This window comes from Echinops telfairi, unplaced genomic scaffold (genome assembly GCF_000313985.2).
Source record: "Echinops telfairi isolate 266 unplaced genomic scaffold, ASM31398v2 ScPeMD7_18;HRSCAF=68, whole genome shotgun sequence".
Lineage (NCBI taxonomy): Eukaryota > Metazoa > Chordata > Mammalia > Afrosoricida > Tenrecidae > Echinops > Echinops telfairi.
The window spans coordinates 45,436,917-45,454,546 of record NW_022103915.1 but is presented as its reverse complement, the minus strand read 5'-3'; the positions used below and the strand labels follow the sequence as shown (position 1 = coordinate 45,454,546).

The following is a 17,630-nucleotide window of genomic DNA, read 5'->3' as shown; positions in this document are numbered from 1 at the left end:
GGTGGGCAACTGAACACCCTCTTACTGAGGGGTTGTAGGGAGGAGAGGAGCCAATCAGGGTGCAGGGTAGCAACGATGAAACATATAACTTTCCTTTAGTTCTTTAATGCTTCCTCCCCCCACTATCATGATCCCAATTCTGTCTTACAAATCTGGCTGGACCGGAGGATGTACATTGGTACAGATAGCAACTGGAAACACACGGAATCCCGTATACGTAGATGACTCCTTCAGTGGTGAGAGGGGCGATGCCTGAAGGGTGAAGGGAATGTGAGGTAGAAAGAGGGAACCGATTACAAGGATGGACAGCAGAGAAGAGGGCGGAGGGAAACATCGGACAGGGTAACTTATGAGAAAACTATAATAATTTATGAACTATGAAGAGTTCATGAGTGGGGAGCGAGGGGGAAAATGAGCAACTGATATTAGGGGCTAGAGTGGGAAGCAAATGTTTTGAGAATTATGAGGGCAACAAATGTGCATATGTGCTTGACAAAATGGATGTGTGCATGGATTGTGATGAGAATTGTACAAGCACCCAATAAAATAATTTAAAAATAAAATAAAAAGTTTGAGGACCCCTGCAGAGGGACGTGATAAAAAAAAAGATTTACAGTCTTGGAAATCCACGACAGTTATTCTCTGTCTTATAGGGTAGCTACAGGGGGCAATTTCCACCTCTAAAAATCTCTGATTTAATTGGCACAGATTTTGTCTGATATCATTCTTTCTATCATAAGCAGCATTTTACTTCACATTAGATCCTGAAATGTGCTTTTTGACAATGAGTGTGGCACTTCTTGAATTTGCCATTCCTGGCACAATAAACCATATGTAAAAAGAGACTCAAACTCACTGCCCCAGTGCTGACTCACAGCAACCCTGTGGGGGAGTGTTGAGCTGCCCCTGTGAGTTTCTGAGACTGTAGCTCTTTTTAAAAAAAAATCATTTTACTGGGGGCTTGTACAACTCTTATCACAATCCATACGTCCATCCATTGTGTCAAGCACATTTGTACATTTGTTGCCATCATCGTTCTCAAAACATTTTCTTTCTACTTGAGCCCTTGGTATCAGCTCCTTATTTTTCCCCCTCCCTCTCTGCCCCCCTCCCTCATGAACTCTTGATAATTTATAAATTATTATTATTTTGTCATGTCTTACACTGTCCGATGTCTACTTTCACCCACTTTTCTGTTGTATGTCCCCCAGGGAGGGGGTTATATGTAGATCTTTGTAATCAATTCCCCCTTTCTACCCCACCTTCACTCCACCCTCCCGGTATCACCACTCTCACCATTGGTCCTGAGGGGTTCATTTGTCCTGGATTCCGTGTTTCCAGTTCCCATCTGTACCAGTGTACATCCTCTGGACTAGTTGGATTTGTAAGATAGAATTCGGATCATGATAGTGGGGGGAAGAAGCATTTAAGAACTAGAGGAAAGTGTGTTTCATCATTGCTATACTGCACCCTGACTGGCTCGTCTCCTCCCCACGACCCTTCTGTAAGGGATGGTCAGTTGCCTACAGATGGGCTTTGGGTTCCTCCTCTGCACTCCCCCTCATTCACAATGATAGAATTTTTGTTCTTTGATGCCTGATCCCATCAACACCTTGTGATCACACAGGCTGGTGCGCTTCCTCCATGTGGACTTTGCTGGCTCTCAGCTAGACAGCCTTTTGTCTATCCTCAATTCTTCAAGACTCCAGACGTTATATCCCCTAATAGCCGGGCACCATCAGCTTTCCTCACCATGTTTGCCTATGCACCCGCTTTGTCTTTGGCGATCTTGTCGGGAAGGTGAGCATAATGGGATTCCGAGACTGTAGCTCTTTACCACCCATCTTTCTCCTGCAGAGCAGCTGCCATGTGGATTGCCTGGGCTCTATGATAGCCTGATTCAAAACGGCCAGTGCCAATTCATTTCACTCATATCTAGGTTATCAATCATTCATTGATTTTAGACAGTTTTCTATTTTTGTAGATTCTTGACTTTGTACATTTCATGTCCCAATTATTATTAGATGTTTGCAGCTGTTTTTTCTCAGTTTGAGTCATGCCACATCAAATAAAGACTGTACTCCATCCACTTCATTATGGTTGACTCTTCTTTGAGAAGGCAGCTCTTCCTCAGTAGTATTTAAGTGCCTTCCATTCTGAGGGGCTTATCTTCTGGCATGTGCTCTGACAACTTTTCCCCAGTATTCATACAGTTCTGAGTATATCTGACAGTATTGCAGCTCTGCTTCTAAGGTAGGTGTTCGATATAGTTAAATATTTGTGATAAAGGAAAATACAATATGCTAAAAGTAAACCAATGCAGAGAGAGAAGGGAGGGTGGGTACCCTGCTGGGTTTTCAAAGAAGGGTGGGTACTCTTCTGGGTTTTCAAAACAACCCCCTCACTCCCAGAAAAAAAAACCCATAAAATATTTTGGGAACTAAGGAATGATGATTTGGCTTTTTTAGCATTTTTTCCCTGTGTTCTGGAGATTATAAGATTTTTTGGGGGGAAAATTCCTTATTCTCTTGGAGGTAAAAGATTGCCCACATACTTGTTTTGGTTGCTCTTTTGCCAGATGAACTGAATGAACAAATACCAACTTGTTCTCCTGTTCTTTTTGTCTATGGCTGGTTTCCACATAGCTTTTACAAACATGTGGAAATAGAGCTGACCGCATAAACACTGCACTCAACAGTAGTAGGGTACCTCGGGGAAGTGAGATATGCAGCAGAAAGAAATAGAACTCCCAGTTTTCCTCTTTATATACTTCTATATTATTGCAACTCTTATTTTTTATTTAACATTTTATTAGGGGCTCATACAACTGTTATCCCAATCCATACACACATCAATTGTGTAAAGCACATTTGTACATCGTTTCTCAAAACATTTTCTCTCCACTTAAACCCCCGACATTAGGTCCTCATTTTTCCCCTCCCTCCCCGCTCCCCCCTCCCGCATGAGCCCTTGATAGTTTATAAATGGGTATTTTGTCATATCTTGCCCTGTCCAACGTCTCCCTTCACCCACTTTTCGGTTGTCTCTCCCCCAGGGAGGAGGTCACACACAGTTCCATGTAATCGGTTCCCTCTTTCCTACCCATTCTCCCTTTACCCTCCCTGTTTTGCCACTCACACCACTGGTCCTATTATAGGGCTCCTCCGTCCTGGATTCCCTGTATTTTCAGTTCCTATATGTACCAGTGTACCTCCTCGTGTCTAGCCAGACTTGCAAGATCGAATTCGAATCATGGTAGTGGGAGTGGGGAGGAAACATTTAGGAATGCAACTCTTATTTTTAGTGGTATGTTTTGTTAGCATTTAAAATCAGGAAGGAAAAAAATTGCATGAAAAATAAGCTACTTTTAAAGTTCCTTAGTAAAATTTAAACAAATAATTTAATGTCTAATATATAATATGAATTTAAGAATTATTAGCATGTTATAGATTACATTAACTGATCTCTGGACTTAGTCTAGTCTTCAAGACTTTGAAATAAAGACTATTATTTGCAACTCTGTAGATTTGAATCGTTTGAATGGTTTCTTGCTTATGAGTATCTTAACTCAGTGTAGTTATAAAGTGTGTCCGTTTTCAACTTCTCTAGTTGGGCTTAATTTTTTCTAACCACAAAGAATAGGGAACGTGCACCACTCCCAATCTTCCTCGACCTGAAATGTTTTTTTCTGGGGCTTTGTTGATCTTGGTAACGACAAATGTCTGTATTCTCCCTCTTTGGGATTATTTTTCCTGCTATTAAAAAAATACTGTAAAGATAGAAATATGGTAAGATCAATATCAAAATTTTACTAAAACCCTTAAAAATTCTAATTTCCTAGCATTATTCTTCTCATTTAGCTTGCTTTATATGTCCAGTGCCTATCTTATTCTTCAGGATTTCTCTTTTTATTTGTGTTTATATCTACCCTTGTTTAGTGAAGCTTATTTGAGTACATCATAAGTGTCAGGGACTGGGGACAGAAAACAAGGTTGGTCATGTCCTTGCCCGCATGAAATAGACATCCTAGCTAGAGAGAGAGAAAAGTCATCACACACATAAGACAGTTTCATGTATTGCTAACTTTTTCTTCTGTTCTTTTTTATTTTGACCGTTTTTCACACATCTTTTTTTTAAAAATCATTTTATTGGGGCTCATACAACTCATCACAATCCATACACACATCAATTGTGTAAAGCGTATTTGTACATTCATTGCCCTCATCCTCAAAACATTTTCTCTCCACTTAAATCCCCGGCATTAGGTCCTCATTTTTCCCCTCCCTCCCCGCTCCCCCTCCCTCATGAGCCCTTGATAGTTTATAAATTGTTATTTTGTCATATCTTGCCCTGTCCAACGTCTCCCTTCACCCACTTTTCTGTTGTCCGTCCCCCAGGGAGGAGGTCACATATAGTTCCTTGTAACCGGTTCCCTCTTTCCTACCCACTCTCCCTCTCCCCTCCCTGTTTTGCCACTCACACCACTGGTCCTGTAGGGCTCATCCGTCCTGGATTCCCTGTATTTTCAGTTCCTATCTGTACCACACACATCTTTCCTGTAATATTTATCTCCATTGCTAAATTCTATGGAGACGATGAGTGATTAAGTAACAGGAGGGATCACAGTATATATCTTCAGTGCTAAGTGCTATACAGAAAATGAAGTAAGATTACTGGAATGAGCGTGACAGCAGTGATTATACCACATTTATATTAATTGCTAAGGGTTTGAAGGAGCCCTTGTGGTGTCAAAGGTTCTGCATTGGGCTGCTAATGCAAAGCCAGCAGTTTGAAACCACCAGCTGCACCTTGGGAGAACTGCAAGACTTTCTACTGCATGAAGACTTACATAGCATCAGAAGGTCAGTTCTGCTCTGTCCTGTGGGGTCACTAAGAGGTTGAGGTTTTTAAAGAGTGCTGTGAAGAAAATAAAATAGCGTTATAGGTGATTCGGATCGACTGGACACGTACACACGTGGTTGTTAGGTGACGTGAAGTCGACTCTGACCATAGCGACCCTGTGTACAACACTAGAAAACGACAGCCCTGTGCCACCCTCATGATTGTTCCCATGTCTGAGCCCATTGTTCCAGCCACTGTGTCCGTCCATCTCCTGGAGAGCCTTCCTCTTTTTGCTGCCCCTCCACTCGACCACGCCTGATGTCTTTTTCCGGGGACTGGTCTCTCCTGACAATGAGTCCAAAGTTTGTAAGATGATGTCTTGCCATCCTTGCCTCTAAGGAACATTCAAACCTTATCCAATACAGATCGGTCCTTTTCGTAGTTCACTTACTTTATTTAATTAATTTATTTATTTTTAGTCCACTTACTTTAAACATTCATCTTCACCATCACTTGTGCGTTAGTTTGTCATACTGTGGTGGCTTGTGTGTTGCTGTGATGCTGGAAGCTCTGTCACTGGTGTTTCAAATGCCAGCGGTATCACCCACAGTGAACAGGTTTCCGAGGAGCTTCCCCACTAAGGACAATGAAGAAGGACTTGGCTCCCCACTTCGGAAGAAGTTTTCACCACCGAAAACTTTATGCATAGCTTCAAAGCATTTTCAAATACTTCTAATACACTTTCACAAGAATACAACTATGTACCAAATGCTTACTATGTAAGAGCTCTAACTCAAGCTTTGTCCTTGAAGTAACCTGAGTTTTCTCATGTAGCCTGAGTTTCTAGTTGCCCATCTGCCCCCTCAAGATGCAGAGGCTACAAAAGCCAGCCTTTCCAAAACCTGTTAGTCTATTGGGCAGAGCAAGGATGACTAGGAGGTGCCTGAACCTATCTAAAACAACATAGCAACAGTTTCCATTAAGCCTTAGAAAATAAGCCCGTGAGAATCTGATACAGAGAGGTTCACCTAATACTTTTCCACCTGAAACCTTCCAAGAAATAATACATCTTTCCCCAAACAGCACCATCTGAGAGGAGAGGGGATGAGTGATCTGGGAAACCTTGCTTACCTAGGCAATCACTAGTTGATTTGAGGCAGCCAGTGGCACGTGATTAAAATTTTCACAAGGCACCATTCTTTCTTGGGTTTCTGCGTGCAGGAGCGGGGTGATGTTTTCCTTTTTCTATACACCTTGGGCCACTTCCAGTTCTCTGCATTCTCAGGCTTAGAGCATCTTCTTTAGCTAGCACCTGTTCCTTCTAAGTCTTGTTGGCTGGGAACTTGCAGAAACTTTCTTACAAGTTGAAAGAAAATGAAGCGTTGTTTAAATTCTTGTAATCTACAGGCTTCTCCAGAGGCTGGAGCTCCTGGCTGATACATTTGTGTTTTATTTTCTGTCCTTTTACTTTAAGCTACTTTATCCTTGTTTTTGACATTAATAATTACAACACTTAAGAAAATTAAGGTTAAACACTTTTCTTGGGGGAGTTTATTTACAGTACACTGTGGCTTCTCTTGCCTTGGTGTAACCAGGACGCTGGACTGAGGACGGAGGTGACCACTTTTTACAGGCCTCTCAGTCTTCCTGTCTTCTGAATCCACAGTCAGAAAACAACCATTTTATTTTTTGGGTTGGAAAGTCTACAGAGTAAATCAGTTTCCCACCTAACAACATACAAACATTTCATTTTGCAGCATTAGTTGCAATCTACTCAGTGCCATCACTTCCCACGTCTTCCCTGGCTTGCTGTTTCCACTCACCTAGCTTTTCTATCGGAACCCCACTCAGTTGGCTTAATTTATAAAACATAACTGATATTCTTTGGTATATTTGTGTCTGAAAAGTAAGCTTCAGATAAAAATGAAAACTTGCCAAAAGGCTTTTGGTAAGATTTCAAGTAACAGTGATTGATTTTCATGTTAAAAGAAAAATCGACAAACCATGCATTTGCTACAAATTTGAATACTAGTTTAAACTACCTTGTATTTTTATCCTTACAGATGTGAAAGTTGTGTGGATTTGCTTTTTGTGAGAGGAGCTGGAAATTGTCCTGAGTGTGGCACTCCACTGAGAAAGAGCAACTTCAGGGTACAACTCTTTGAAGACCCTACTGTTGACAAAGAGGTTGAGATTAGGAAAAAAGTGTTAAAGATGTAAGTATTATTGCCTGAATGGTTAAGTCAACATAGAGGACTTAAAATTATTTTAATTTTTGATATCATTAGCAAATCATACCAAGGTAAGTAAAAAAGTATTGCTACAAAAATCTTAGAAACTTTTATTAAGTAAAAGTGTCACAACGTAAAACATTTTGTTTCTTGATATTCTCCATTCATGTCTGAAAGTGGTGTTTTTATCTCTGTAACCCTTTCCTGAAGAATTTTATGCCCTGTGATCTATGCTGCATCAAAAGGGCCATTTTGACATCCTCCAGAACTCATATCATGCTTCTTTTCCATCAATTTCTTTGAGTTTTGGAAACAAAAAACTCAGAAATGACAGGATTGGGACTGTAGGATGGATGGGGTGAGGTTTCCCAGTAAAATTCTTCTAGACTAGACTTTGTAATCCATGAAGAATGAGGAGGTACGTTGTTATGATTTTTTGTTATAAAGCAAAAAATCACTTGGTGTAACTTTCTTGTCCTATTTCTTACCAGTTCAGTTTTCAGAAAACTTCTTCACAATAAGCCTGTATGACTGTCCTTTTGTCTTTTGAGGCAATCTATAAAGGTAACCCCATTGGAGTCCCCACCAAAAATCTAGTTGCCATAAGCTTCCAAGCCGACCTATCCACTTTAAATCTAGCTGGCTCAGCAGATCCCCTCAGAAGGCATTATTTTGATTAAAGATTGTTTGAAAGCACCTTATTTTACTGTGAGAAACTTGCCTGCAGCCATCACTTTAACTTAGAGACATGCTTAAACATGTTTATTTGGAATAAACTCAATCACATAAGTTGAAATCCTAGTAGCACTATTATTTGACTTTCTCTTCTATAAATGTGGACAAATTGTCAGTTGAATAATTAAATTCATCTCTAAATTTTTTCAACAGTTTATTAAGCAAGTGTGTTCTGTGGGAGGCATTTAGTTGATCTTAGCAATGAACAAATTGAAAGCAAATGAAGCATCATGTATATTTCTGTTTTGACTATCAAAACAGATAGTCCACCCCCTTTTAGAGTATCATTTTGTATTGTGTATAGATGAATAATCCTTTAGAGAACTCAACTTCTAGTAACATCACTAGCAGTAATATTGTCAGAGAAGAGTAAATCTTGATTGATGGTTTCCCAATACGCTTGTTTACTTGCTACATTTACTTTAACTGACATGTATTGTGTACCTACTGTGCTCAAACAGTTTCAGGCACGTTAGGCAATGGAAGTGAAACTATGAGTGGAAATAGCTCTAGGTCCTGCCCTTATGAGGCTTATAGTATAGTAGCAACGGGTGGTCTGGGCAGGACTTCTTAAACTTTCCCTATTCAAGGACCCCGGCCCCCTTTCACCTGAGAAATTTGCCACACAGCCAAATGCTGTGCAAAGTGCTGCCAGAAACACCTCGGATTCTTTATGTATTGGATTTTGAATTAATTTTTGGTTCAGAAACCAAGTTCAGAAACCTTTAAATGTTGCCAAACTTTTTTGTGACACCCTTCAGATCCATGACCTCATATGGGGTTGTGACCCACAATGTTTTAAGAAACTTTGGTCTAGAGACTGGCAATAAAACAATTCAACTATAGGTAGAGAAAAAAATGCTATAAAGCTAGTGGTTGAATATTGGTGGCACTTAAGTCGATATTGAAAGATGTTTCCAAAAATCATGTATTGGTATATATATTTTATCTCTTACCATTTTTGTTTTTACTTCTTCTTTGCTAATACATTTGTGTTTTATTTTCTGCCCTTTTACCTTAAGCTACTTTATCCTTCTTTTTGACATTAACAATCAAAACATTTTAGAAAATTATGGTTAAAAAAATTTTCTTGGGAGAATATATCCATTTCAACCTAGTGTTCTAATAGCATCTTTTTAGATACTTAACCAACCCTCCTTTATTAGTGCCCCAAGCTGCTCTTTCATTATTTGGATTAATTCTGAGAGAGAGTTTTGCTTAGATCCTGATATTTTTATTATTAAACTCTTGTAATTAATTTTCTAATTATTCATAGGTATATTACAATAAGGTTTTCCTAATACAGGTTGCTTTAGATGTCATGACAAGGAGGGTCAGGAGGGTCTTTTAAAAATTTTAATTTTATGGAAAGTAGTGAATCCTTTTATGAGAACTAAACAGCATTCTAATTTCTGGTTATAAACCCGATTAAGCTTATTTTCAATTACTTCAAGCTCCTAATTTTCCTTTCTCTTAAGTCTTAGAAGGATTTTATATGTTGAACCATTTTCTCCTAATTCTCCTGCATTCTTGGTTTAGTTAAAACCTTGGTGTCAAGAAAACAGTAAGCAATTCTTTTTTGTTCTGATGAATTAAGAACAAATATATCTGTCAGCTAAGATTGAAAGCAAGTGATGTGTAATATGTTGATATTTCCCCCCATGTCTTAAAGATACAATAAAAGAGAAGAAGACTTTTCTAGTCTAAGAGAATATAATGACTTCCTGGAAGAAGTGGAAGAAATTGGTATGTTTGCAATACTTGCACTTTTGGTATGCTAATGTATCGGAACTTGCCCTTTTATCTTTTTAAATGGCTGGGAGACCATCTCAAAAAGTTCATGGAAGAAAAATTCACTCTCTTTCAATTCCATTTTTCTGCAAACTCTTTTAAGCCCCCTTATAAAAATTTCTAACCAGTATCATTGTGATAGCTGATGGTTTATTTAATTACTTCCTTTTACACTTGAATCATAATGGTCAGATTGAAGACATACTTAAGTTAAAGTATATACTTAAGTAATAAACATTTTGTTTTAGGAAAGACATGATGAAAAACTGTGGTACTACCTAATAGCTAGAAAGGAAGACCAGTCTTATAAGTTGGTGATATTACTCGAGTACTTTAAACAAAAAGGAAGGCTATTCAGGCATTGTTCTGTATTATTTTCATTAGTTTTATGCACTCTGATTAAAGCATATTTTGTTTATCATCATTTGTGCTTATGAGAATACAGTAGTCTTAAATACTTTGAAGCCGTTGACTGTTGAAGTGGTGTTCTTTGTTATTTAGGAACCAGAGATTAGTGTAATCTTTTCTTTCTAATGAGATTAGTCAAAAGGATGCTTTTATAAGAAAGAGTATTGTTTCTGTTTTCCTAAGATTTGAAAGACATTAAAAGCTTGGCAGTGATTATATGTTGGTTCCAAAATTAATGGCATTTTCTAAAGGTGCCATTATTGCAAAGTACAGGTTGGGAGACTACACAGAGTTTACAGCCTATGACAATAGAATGAAGCTATGGGGATCAAACAGTAATCTTTTTTATTTTTTTCTGAAACTTGGAAGCTAAATTATATCCACATTTTTCATATTTAAATTGATGACATTAAATTATTCTTTACGGTACTTGAGTATTAGATACAATTGGCATGCATTTATCAAAAATGCATGGGACTGTGAATAATTTATTTTATGAGGATCAGCACAAAATGAATCAGAGGTTAAAGATGTCCCAAATGTCCAACTTTTCCAAACTGCTGTACCGCTCAATCATGTCTAACATCACCTCCTCCTCCTTCCAGATTCCCCTTCCCATCTTTGGGTTCTGTAATTTGTTGCAGTATTTCACAGAACTCAAGAATCATCTAGAAAACAGCTCATGTGCTTGTGGAGGCTAACAAGTCTCAAAACTGTGGGTCAGGCAGCCATCAGGCTAGAGAACCCTTGTGAGTAACTTGGTTGCAGAGTCTGATGAAGACACAGTGGCAGGTCAGATGACAGGCTTCAGAAACTGGTGAGCCAGGTCAGATGATAGGTCGCTAGCTCAAGAACTTGAGGTCAGAGAGCAACAAACTGGATGTTGGATCAAAAGCAAGAGAGGGAACTTTGCCAGAGCATTTATGTAGTCTCAGGGTACAAAAGAGACCCCTATCTCAAATATAATTTACAGAAAACATTTGCTAAGTCTTAAAAGAGACAAAGACAACACAGAGACAGACACATCATCCAGATAAGGGATATCATCAACGTGAGGTTGAAATGGCATCCAGCAGTTGATTATGATACCAAGCTTTCAAAGGGGAATGGGGGGACAAATGAAGCGATCACAAATGCATGATTGGTGGCAGATCAGCACATCACGGTTATAGGTAAGACTACCGAAGAAGGGACAGGACCATGATTGGGACATGTACATTGTTAGATAGAAGGGTTTATAAGATTGGTCCAGAGCCTTTTGACCAACGCAGTCAAGGCTAAACTGAGAGGCCAAACTCATGACTGCAATCCTCTATACTGTCAGTACAGTGGTCTCCATCAAGGATACACCTAGGCAACTCCTAAGGGAGAGACTGCCTCTTCCAGGGCTGGCCAGAGAGGGGTGGGGGCAATCCACTCTCCGAGGCATTCTGCCTGAGGGCAAGATTATCCTTGGTTAATGATCAGAAGGCTTTCAATGGAGGCTTAATCTATGTGGGCACACTGCCATTGGATTTTAGGCTGTCACTGCCTTGTATAGCCTTTTGCCAACCAGGGTGATGAGGGCTTAAGATCGGATACTACATGTAAATATAACTGTATATATAACTATAGATATAAACTGGACCATACCCTCAAGGAAACTTCCCTTACTTGAGCAAGAAAATGCTAGTGAGTAAGTTGAATACACGTGACAAAGGTGATGGCTGGGTTACAGATGGAAACTTGAGTCATACCTTCCAGTAAGGTGGAAACGCGAGATACTTCCCATCCTCATCCTGTATCATGAACACAATAGATAACTCACTACCAAATGGGACCATAACCACAGGTATAGAGGTTAGGTTTATAATACACATCACAATATGGAGGACACTTATACCAGACTTCTAAATGGAGGATGATTGCATTGTTATATAATTGCCAAATCATATTATAACTTAACTGTCAATGACTGAAAATCACAACTGAGCTGAGTTGACACATACTCTTAACTGTTGCAGGTTCCATACACTTTATTTGCATGGGTCCACCGAGGTGTTGTGTAGGAGTCTCAAAGACTGTGGCTACAAGGGCATATTAAGTAACTGACTGCACTACACTATACAGGAGAAAGAATGAACCCATTGTAGATCATGCACTTTAAAAAATAATAGTATATCAATATTATTTTAGTGGTTCTTAGGAATGTGCCAGAAGGATGCGAGTTGTTAATAATAAGGGGAACAGCGGGGAGCGGGGAGGGAGGGGGAAATGAGGAGCTGATACCAAGGGCTCAAGTAGAAAGCAGGTGATTTCAGAATGATGATGGCAACATATGTACGAATGTGCTGGACACAATTGATGTATGTATGGATTGTGAAAAGAGATGTATGAGTCCCTAATAATATGATTTTTTAAAAAAGGGGAACAGTGTGCAGGAGGGTGGGATCTCTCTGGGAACTGGGTATTTTCCACACAATTTCTCTGTAAATTTGGAATTCTAAAAAGTAGTCATTTACACTATGCTTATTGGTCATTCCTTAGAACAGCGGTTCTCAACCTGTGGGCTGTAACCCCTTTGGGGGTCAAACAACCCTTTCACAGGGGTTGTTTTATAACAGTAGCAAAATTACAGTTATGAAGTAGCAATGAAAATAATTTTATGGTTGAGAGGTCACCACAACATGAGGAACTGTATTCAAGGGTCACGGCATGAGGAAGCTGAGAACCATTGCCTGGGAAGGTTTATGCATATATGCTAAACTGCAAAAATTCAAATTCTTGAGGAATGGACTATTCTAATATGTTTAATTTCTGTACTAAGAAAAAGTTAGAAAGAAAAAGAAAAAGTTAGTATCCCCCCCCAGCTGTTTCTGAACCTCTTCTAAAATACCTAAATTTTTTTCTTATGCCATAGCACATAGCATGTTCAATGCATAATTCAGACTTTGGGATTTTTTATTTCTTAAGAGTTACTGTCTCTTCCCCGCCCCTTCTAATTGTACTTTCTGTATAATCCTAGCAACCACGAGTGAGTGGCTATAAATTTTATGTAAAAAATAGTAAAATTAAGAGTGCCTTTGCAAAATGGGAATGTTACAATATAGACTATGAGGATAAAATATTTGCAAGAACTGGGCAAGTAAGCAAGCATGTAGACATTTGATGCTAGGTAGATGTTAAGCATAGGGCAAGCAATTGTATAGAAAAGAGGAAGAAAAAACAAAAAAAGGAAAAGAAAAGAGGAAGAAACCCAGCTTACACTTATTTTTTAGGTAGTGTGACTATCACAAACTCACTTCCATTTAGTCGATACTGACTCTTAGAGACCCTTTAGGACAGTATAGAACTGCCCCTGTGAGTTTCTAAGACGGTAACTCTTTATGGAAGTAGAAAGCCTCATCTTTTATTTTCTCAGAGTGGCTGGTGGTTTCAAACTGCTGACCTTGCAGTTGGCAGTCCAATGCCATCTTGATTCTGGGACATAGTTTTAGATAAGTCTTTTACAATATGTAATCTTAAAAATATAATGTCTCCTATGAGATGTGAATCAGTTGAAGGTGTGGATAATCCAAGGCTTATAGGTAAAACCAGGTTTATGTCTGGGGAGTCAGAGTTAGGATTGGCAGGTAAGAACAAATCTGTATATTAGGAATATATAGTGTGATATCGTTTCTTGACTAGCTAAGGAAAACACAGCCTAGAACATGTACTTTGAAGATGACTTTGCTATGATATATTCGTACTTGTATGTTCATGGAGGACTTGTCTCTGTTTGCAGTATATTGATGCTCTTTTAACTAGCCCCATTTAATTTTACTGGAGTAGCTGACATCCCCCGGCCCATCCATAAAATGTACTGGCTGATGCCCAAAGTATAATGAATACTCTCCATTAGAAGCTGCTCTCATGTGCACTTTTGTCTTCAGCAGTTATATACTAAAAGTTAGTTGCATTGGTAAATAAATCTTTTCACGCCAGCTGAACTTGGTATTGTAATTGTATTATTTACTTAAATAGTATATAAAGGTGGGGAAATTTGTAAACCTTCATAAGGATTTTGCTCCTCAAGTATTTACCCCACTTAAAAATAGAAACTGGACAGTACAGATGATGGGTGTGGTTTATCCAAGACAGAAGCAAAACCACCTGAAGACTAGCTAGGAGTGGTCTGCTACGAAGTCAGAGATTGACAGTATACTTAGCGTATATGTTTTAAAATAAGATATTTGATTATGTGTGTTTTTCTCCTTGAATGGAGTGGGCTTCTTTATATCTGAAGAAACAGATGACATTTGAGATGTAGCTTCATGCATTTATTGCTTATTTTCTGAACCTTGGCTCAGTTCAGCAAATATTAATTGTTCTATGTGAACAGCTTTATTTGCGGGGGATATGTAATTTTTGCCCTAAATAAGCTCAGACTGAGTGGAGAGATGATTCTATAAATGAATAATTTGAAATTTCATTTTTTTAAACAAGGATAGTTTGATGTAATAAGTCTTATAGGCATTTACAAGGTGCTATGGAAGTACACTTCAGGAAGCAGTTCATTTAATATTGGGAGATAGAGGTGAGTTTGGGAAAGCTCAGAGAAACATTGTGTTTTTTTTAAAAATCAATTTATTGGGGCTCATACAATTCATCACAATATATAGATCAATTGTGTAAAGCACATCTATACATTTGTTGCCCTCATTTTTCCAGAGAAACTGTTATATTTGAGTTTGACTTTAAAGGGGAAGAAAGATAATTTGGGACCAAAAGAAAGCACCGAAGAAGGCCCAGAAATGAGATGTTGAACATCGTGGAGACGAAGAAAGTAGCCTTCACGCAGTTAAATAGAACATGGGACTGACTAGAATGAGTTGGAAACAAAAACCAAACCAACAAACAAAATAACCCAGGCTAGATCTGTGTTATGGAGGGCTTTGTAAGCTGACTTGTGGGGGTTTAAGGTTTTTTTCAAGGCTGAAAGTGCCAGCAGGAGGAGTGAGGTGGTGAAGTGAAGCAGTGCGAGGAGACACTTAAGTAGGGACAGTCTTCCCAAGGGGCCATTACACTAATGTAGTGAGAGAATGTGAAGGCTGGGAGTATTGGTTGGTGACTGTAGGCATAAGCAAAGGGGATGTTTAGAGATAAAATGACTGATTTGATATAGGGAGTTAGAAGAACCAGCATGGATAAATTAACACTTCAATAGCTGTATGATGTTAATTAATATAATAAAATAGGCAGTATGGTTTTTTGTTAGTTTATTTTAGAAACTGGAAGTGTGTATAAATGAAGGATGAAGTAAAGAACTTAGTTTTAGACCTTTCTTTTTTTTTAGTTTTAGACCTTTCAAGTTGTTTTAGCCTGTGGCTCCACCAATTAGTAGTATGACATTGTTACGGTGTAAAGACACCTTTTTCTGTATTACAAATATACAATAATACAAAATTTTTCTCTATGCAGGTATCTTCTTTGTGTTTTATTCATATTTTTAAAGCTGATAATAAAAATAAAGATGATTAGTAGATGTCTGTGATACCTATATTGGCTTGATTAGTGAAAAATCAAGGTGATTAGTAGATGTGTGTGCTATCTGTGTGACTATTTTTCATTTGTGCTTACTGATAATATAAAATGTTAGTTTACAGTACCAAGAGTCTACTAAATGCTGGACTGCACTGTAGCCACGGTATCTCATGTAATTTCCACAGGCATTTTTATCTCCATTTTCTATACAGAGAAGAGGCTCAGAGAGGTTCAGAACTGTGTTGAAGATTGTATTGCTAGTAAATAATGGAGCCAAATGTTGAATATCTATGTTTCTAACCCACCAGGTCCATGAACATACTTGGGTGGTTCAGAGTGCAGTTAATAGAGAGGAGTGCGATTGCAGATATTAAAGTCTAGAGTAAGAAAAATTTAGTTAGTAGTTTTATGCTGTGGGTTCAATGTTTGAGGATTTATAAACTGAGGATTGGAGTCATTTCATTATAAAAATTTAATCATAAATCCTTTGAGCATCATGAATACAAAATTTTAAAAATGTAACTATGAATAACAGCATCAACAGTTTACACATGGAGATGAACTTTTTCCCTAACATTAACAATATGTTCCTTTCTGTCATTATGACAATCTAGACATATGTTTCTTGGTCCTTTTGGCCCCCAGGGTTATTTCAAAGTTTGCTCTTCTTTTCACAATCAACAGATTACGCTTTTACTTCAGAGAATACTTACTTTAAAAGGGTGAGAAAGTCCCAAGGGCTTTAATTATAAATCTGGATGCCAGAAAGACTTCAAAATTATGCTTAACATTAAATCTTTCAGGGAATACAATAGGTTTTTTGTTGGCTTTTAATACTTGACTAGAGACAGGTCAATAGCTGAGCTAAACCAGGGGCCAGATAAAGGGCCACAGAATTATTATAGAAAAAGTAGCTTCTATTCCCTTTTCTTTAAGGCTATTATATCAAATGGGTTGATTGTGACATGTAAGAAGCTTGGTTCATTTGGAAGATTTCAATGACATGAATGCATTTTTATGGTTGTGTTTTTAAAGAGAGGTTTGTTTCTACCATGAGGATTTGCATCTGCCTTAAGAGTCAGGACTAACTGAGTGGTAGTAAGTTTGGCTTTGATTTTAGTTGCTTTTGAAATTAAAAAATGAAATAAGTAAATTGTTTATTTGAAACTTACTGCATTTTTTAATGAGAAAGAAACATTAAATTCACTTCAAATTTGGAGTTACCTATTTCTGGGTTCTATTTAATTAAAAATTTAAATCAATAGTAAGATGTCTAGCTTACTATTAAGCTGTGTATCTTTAACTGTTATATGCATTCTAGTAGAGGTCTACATAGGATTCCAATTTGATTATCTTTTCAATAGATTCATACCACAAGAGCCCACGATGATTTGTTCTTGTACTTTGAAATTTAGTTTGCTTTGTTCAGATCTGAAATTATAAGATTTTTGTAATTCATCAATAACTGTAAATGTTGTTATAAGTTGCCACTCGGTCAGTTCCACCTCATCATGAGCCATTTTATAATAGAACAATCTCATTAATTGCTATGGTTGAGCCCATGTGGCAGCCAGTGTGTTAAATCCATCTTGTCGAGGGTCTTCTTCTTTTTCAGTCACCCTTTACTAAGTCTGATGCATTTTTTCAAGAACCAGTCTCTTCTGATAACAAGTCCAAATTATATGAGGTAAAGTCTTCTCTCTTCTAAGGGACATTCTGGTTATTTTTCTTCCAAGAAAAGTTTGTTTGTCCTTCTGGCAGTCTGTGGTACATTCTTTGTCAGTACCAAATTTAAAGGCATCAATTCTTCGGCAGTCTTCTTTTTCATAGTCTAGCTTTTACATGCATGTGTGGTAATTGAAGATACTCTGGCTTGGGTCAGGCACACTTTAAGTGACATCTCTGCTCTTTAACACTTTAAATAGGTCTTGTGCTGCAATATGGCATTTGACTTCTTAACTACCTCTTTCATGAACATTGTTTGTGATTGTGGATCCAAGTAAAATGAAATTCCTGATAAACTCAATCTTTTCTCTGTTTGTCATAATGTTGTCTCTTGGTCCAGTTGTGAGGACTTTGGTTTTCTTTACATCGAGCTGCAGTCCATACAGAAAGCTGTAC

The 17,630-nt window shown here is 38.1% G+C and overlaps 1 protein-coding gene across 2 annotated transcripts in view; it reads left to right on the top strand.

The window, feature by feature from the left end:
• MNAT1 (MNAT1 component of CDK activating kinase) overlaps nt 1-17,630 on the top strand; it is a 203,010-nt gene that overhangs the window by 66,588 nt on the left and 118,792 nt on the right. For both annotated transcript variants that reach the window (XM_004698633.2, XM_045287823.1), the window contains exons 2-3: nt 6,906-7,058; nt 9,481-9,554. In XM_004698633.2, coding sequence (XP_004698690.1) covers nt 6,906-7,058; nt 9,481-9,554 — 227 coding nt within the window. The remainder of the gene's footprint in view (nt 1-6,905; nt 7,059-9,480; nt 9,555-17,630) is intronic.